The sequence below is a fragment of the Lytechinus variegatus genome, chromosome 3 (assembly GCF_018143015.1).
Source record: "Lytechinus variegatus isolate NC3 chromosome 3, Lvar_3.0, whole genome shotgun sequence".
NCBI classification, from domain to species: Eukaryota; Metazoa; Echinodermata; class Echinoidea; order Temnopleuroida; family Toxopneustidae; genus Lytechinus; species Lytechinus variegatus.
Genome location: NC_054742.1, coordinates 70303014 through 70309013, shown reverse-complemented (window position 1 = coordinate 70309013; position 6000 = coordinate 70303014). Strand labels below are relative to the sequence as shown.

The 6000-nt window shown below is 36.9% G+C and overlaps 1 protein-coding gene across 1 annotated transcript in view; it reads right to left on the bottom strand.

The window, feature by feature from the left end:
- Positions 1-1271: 1271 nt before the first annotated feature.
- LOC121411823 (constitutive coactivator of PPAR-gamma-like protein 1 homolog) overlaps positions 1272-6000 on the bottom strand; it is a 50843-nt gene continuing 46114 nt past the window's right edge. The window contains exons 15-16 of the mRNA XM_041604694.1: positions 5401-5542; positions 1272-4848 (exon numbers count right to left, since the gene is read on the bottom strand). Of these exons, the coding sequence (XP_041460628.1) occupies positions 4399-4848; positions 5401-5542 (592 nt within the window). The 3' untranslated portion in view covers positions 1272-4398. The remainder of the gene's footprint in view (positions 4849-5400; positions 5543-6000) is intronic.

Here is a 6000-nt window from a genome sequence, read left to right as displayed (position 1 = left end):
GGGGTTTATATATTCCCAATTGACAAATTTGCTCTCTTTAATAATCTTTATTAACTGACGTTGAAATCCTAAAAGCACAGTCTTTATACACTGGACGTTCACAAATACATAGAGACATGACTGTGACTGGGCTGGTATCTAAAAAATATATAGCAATGGTGGCATTCTCATATTATCTGAAAACAGAATAGAGACACCTAAGTTGTATATCTCTAAAATATAGCTCATTCTGAGCCGTCTTCATTATCAGCCCCGCCATGATTAATAATAAAAGTGTCATCAATCGACTGAATCACGATCAATCTGATTAATTTTTAGACTGACCTGTAAATCATCACTCTCATTTTTCAACTAGAGTGGGTTTGAATCCCAGCCATGGTGTGTTTTCCTTCAGCAAGAAAAGCCGGGTTAATGAAAATAGTGCGCCTCGATATAGACGGCGCTGTAGGGTTGGAAACATTGAAATTTAAACTAAACAGAAAAATAATAAATCTATACCATATCAGCACTACTAGTATTACAAAGAAACTGAATTATCATTGTGATGGTCATTTGAACACACCTGCGGGAGGCAGAATGGGTAGAATCCTTGCCTATGTAATAATATTGTGTATAAGGGCAGTGTCTAATACCCACTAAAATACATTTCAGAGTCCAGGGCTCCGTAACACAAGCCATAATGATCGATCGAACGCTAAATTTTTACAATTTGATTGTACATTGTAGTCAATGCAATCACACATAAAGATTTATTCTACGATCATTGCTAAGCTTTGTTTTACAGTCTCCAGGATTCTTTGTGAGATATTTAAGATGCAAAAATAATGAGATGTCCACAATTAATCTATACACTACTTTACAGTGAGGGTGATGGCATATGTATGCAATCAACTAACACATGATACTATACTGCGACACAAGTCTAATCTACTCTACATTCTTACATCTTATTTCTTTTCCTACCAAGTAACTGGATGATTGGGGGACACATATCTGAGCAAACATAAATGATTTTTTTTTAAATTGTTTGAACACATAAATACAAATTAATCAAAAGCAATTGGATAGTCATCATTACATTGTAAATTTATATTACAACATATTTACAATGCGGGAGGAAACTTTGTGACACTTTTATGGACCAACCCATGCGTTACATACCGAAGTTCAAGTATACGATGAGTTTCACCATTTATTTGTAACATCTATTGCAAAGTGACAAAGTCATCTCTGGGACACCTTCAAACGGCAGTATCTATTTTTTCCAACAAAGACATATACATAAAAAGAAAAAGGTGTCACAGAATTTCATCCACGGATTTACAAAAGTTATAGAGCAATGACCAATGAGGGCACTTCCTTCATACAGCCACATTAAATGGGCGTGGTCAATGCGTCCTACCGCTGTTGAGGTAGGATATGATTGGTTCAACTTGGTTTCCAGTTTGTAACTGGGTGAGAAGCTACGGGCTTCTCTCTATTGTCTGATTTTGTGATATTTTTTCCCCCAAAGCCAGAATTCTGGCTCAATAAATATCTATCTCTCTGTCTCTTCAGCCTTTAAGTAGAGTGTGGGAGAGATAATGATGATAATGGGTGTTCATGGGAATGACTCTTGTATGCCAAGCCTCCATCCACAAACTCCTGGGTCGGATTCAAGGCCAAGGTTTCAGAATACCGCACCATGAAATGGATCATTCGTGATCTGGGTAAAGGTGCCGCTTTTCCGAAACGACCCAAAACATGGGTGTACGTTCATCGAGATGAGCCTGTAACTCTCTCGGCAACAGCAAAACCGCCGCCATACAAGAGCCAACCTCGATTTTCAAACTATTATCTCAATTTGACGGTGGTGAATTGTATGCCTTGGCATCAGTTCCTCTGATTACCACCTGCAAATATTTGTAAATTGCTTCACCGGAACTGTTATTCTGCTCTTCCCTTGTGCAGGGACAGACTACATAATATTAATATGCATAATAGCAGGACCACGTAACCACTACTACGCACAAACAAGAGTATATGTATCAATTTAGGAGAATGCTCCTTTATATCAATGTTTCCTCAAAGGGAAGGCCACCTATACATTTCATACTGAATTCTTTAATAAAGATGGTAATGAGTAGATGTGTAGATTTTAATCAAAATCTTTAACAAATTAAAAAATAAAAAAAATTTAACCAACAAGAATTGGATTCGGCCTCTCGTCAAAGCTCAAAGTATAATCATAGAATCAAAACAATGTTTTTTAATCTCTCCTGTCCATCATGACAATGGTTTGGTAAAGCATACAAAAATGAAATTGAATTTTGAAGCCTTTCCTTGTGGTTTTCACATAATTTGGACAACATACCTACCATAAGACAATCACTACTGATCAGTTAAGCTTATAATAAACCTTTAAGAATTGTCTACGCATTTTTACGATAATTTCTTATATCCACAGTACAGTGTATTTATAAGATAAATCATTTAAACATACCAAGATAAATGACTTCAGTAAATTAACTAGTCAATATAAGTTTAAACTTACAATAATTATTCAGTTTATCAAGTTACCTTATCACAAGTATTCCATATAATTTATTCATCGTTTAACCAGCCATTCATAAATGCAATGTACTAAGCTAACATTTCTTAAAACAATTCTACAATCAATCAAGTATGGACTCTTACAAAATTGGGCAGATCCATACAATATCAAAATATTTATTACAACAGATATTCAAATGAAAGAACAGATGTTTCTATAAAATGATCACTCGTAGCACAATACCTATGTTCATTTGAAAACCGATTTGGATTGGATTATACATTGTTGTGTAAATAACAGTATTCAAAAGATACTGTCTTCATATAGACAACATGGAATTATAGAGTGCTTACTTTATCAACATAATGATTACGTTAAGTGTTCTTCATCTTAAAGGAAAATGTGTTAAAAGTAGAATGGTTTTACAGCTCAATGATATCGATTAGTAATCAGAAAATATACCGGCAGTGGGACAATTTATGGTTATAATTTCAACACTGTCCTGTCCTCTCATTAAAAAAAAGCAATCAATTGTCAACTTTAAAAAACATTACAATATACCATATCTTCTCTTAAATCAACATCATTTAACAGACAAAGAAAGATAATGATTCTCAAACATGTATGTCGGCTCAAATTATATCAGAGAAAACTGTCCTGTACAACATTAGACACGTTTATTTAAAAAAAAACAATGCTGGTTTGTACATGCTGCAAACAAAAAAATAAATAGGTTCTTTAACATAAGCATATCCTATCGTGGCAAAAAAATATTTTGTACTATTTAGCTTCAGTGTTAAATCAATTGAACTGGTACCAGAACTAGCGTCATGCTGACTAGAGTTTAGAGGGAAGGGGGGGGGGGGTGTAATAATAAAAAGGCAGTCACCATTTTCATACATCAGCACACATTAGAAATAAAGGTGTGCTGTTCAAGGGGGGGGGGGGGGGGGGTGAGATGGAGGGGTGTACACAAAATTCCACATGTCAGTTTCAAAGTTTGAATCTTGTTCTCACAAGCAATGCATAAATGGGGATATGAACAACAATACACATTTGTCAACAAGACCAATCAAAGACATACATTCACTGTAATTACTTTCTACAAAAAAAAAGTGTTGAGTAGTACAATCGTACGTCAAATCAAGAAGGAACATTGAATTGGAGAAACGCCGCACCAAAACCTTTCACAATGTGTTATTCTAATTGGATTTCTGATCGGGTGATCACACAGCACGTTCTCAGCATTACTGATAAGGATCAAAAGTGTGGATAATCTTACTCGCAGGTCAATCGTAAAAGCATTTAATTACGAAGGAGGGGGAGGGCCTAGCATTTTCATTTCTATTTCAAAGCCCACTGAAAGTCCCTATTTCAACAGTAAGACTCCCATGTATGGATAGTTTGACGACGATCTCATCGCTGAACTGGAAATTTGGGTTGGGATAGAATTGCCATAAGTGCAGATGTGCTTAGACTAAACAGACAGGACATCATTCATGTCACTGTTGAAAAGGAATATAAATAATTGAAAAGATTTAATTATAAAAACGAAAGAAAGGAAAGCTGAAGATCAGCCCTGGACACCACTCAAGAATCCCTATCAAGCTGCCTTGTGCGTGAATCTCATTCAAACCTCCTTCTACATACAATACTGTACAAATACTGTCCAAAAAAAGTGTTTATTTCATAATAAACCTCTGTACATGGCTTGGAGCCCTATTCAGAATTTTTACGCGGTTAGTACAACATGAATTTTTATTTTTTTTGCTTTTTCGTTTGATTTTTGTATACAAAAAGATTGAATAATACTTGTTTTTGACTTTGAGTCATCATCATCACAGTTAAAGAGTTCATAGGATGGGTTACTGGTGCGCATCATCCAGCCCCACACTGTCACCGTTATATGGACCTTGCTTGGTAGAGGTGGAGGAGGGGAGGTCGTACCCGCCCTCGTGGTAGCTCGATACCGGATCACCCTGACCTTCAAGGTCAGCAGCCTCGATGTGGAACTCACCGCCAAAGTCCCCTTGATTACCCGGTGAAACACTGATGTCTTGCTGCGCCTGATGGTACATCAGACCCTCCTCGTCGGAGCTGGATGGTGAACTGGTAGTGGAATCGGAGTTGCCCGCACCTCCTTGGTTTCCAAGCTGTTCTGAGTCCAGTTGGTTCTTTCCTCCGACGGGGGGTTCGTCATGCTCGATGGTTACACCGCGACCACGCCCCGGTTCTGATTGTCCGCTACGCTCTTTGCCTTCCTTTGGTTTCCTCTTTGTCTTCTTGTTCCGTCTCTGCTGATCCATTCCAGATTGCTGTCAATACCAAAAAAAAAAAAAATTAAAAAAAATTAATATAAGCTTTATTCCCGAAGCAACAGTATGACAGGAAACCTTTCTTGTTGACTTCGATTCATACACCAACTCAAAAAATAAAGTAAAGCAGGGATGTGAGAAGATCATATAAGACAGGGGCACATTCTTCAATGCCACAAATGAACAAGTTCTTTCCTGTATTACACATGATCGGTGACCTGTTCTTGTGCTAAAAAAGACATCCTAATATTGTCCTGCTTGAAAATAGTAGGTGTGAATTCCTACAATAGTAAACAATTCATGACAAATATAATTTGCATTAATAAATACAAAGATTGGATTTCAACTACACCTGCCAGGAATAAAACTTACTGATTTAGAATCAATCATATATATCTCAAAATTAATTGCAAGTGTTTCAATTGATTGCTGATCGGCTTCATGAAATGGGGTCGACACTGATTTGCTTCACCTAAAAATTGATCCATTGATTCTAAAACTGCAACAGAAAGTCAATCAATTGCAAACATTAGCAACCCCCTCAGCACATACCTGTTGATATCCCCACATCCTTGGGCCTTGTCCTTGATAAGCATTCATGTGCATTCCTGGACCCATTCCATTGCCACAACCCATTCTTTGGTTTGGTCTTGGTCCTCTCGGGTGGGCAAGGTTCCCTGGGATATACAGTCCACTGGCAAAACAAAGCAGGCAGAGATTGCTGGGTCAAACATTTCACAATGCATGTGCCTGTGATCATAAGAGGCAAACTTTCTCTCTTGCAAGTCATCAACTTTCCTCGAGAGCATGCACCACGAATGACAATAGATCAATTAAAGGACAAGTTCACCCCAACAAAAAGATGATTTGAGAAAAAAATCAATAAGCATAACACTGAAAATGTCATCAGGAATGAAATACAATATTTCAAACAATAAAAAACAAAAGAAATAGTGGGTGAGGGACATCATCGACCGTCTCATTTGCATGTCATCGAGTTGTGCATATCACTGTTTTGTGAAAATAAACATAACTTTGAAATGTCATAACTTTCTTATTTTACATCTGATTTTCATGAAATTTTCAGCTTGATTGATTTGATTTTTCTCTATTTATTCCAATCAACATTTGACTACATTTAGGGTGGACTTG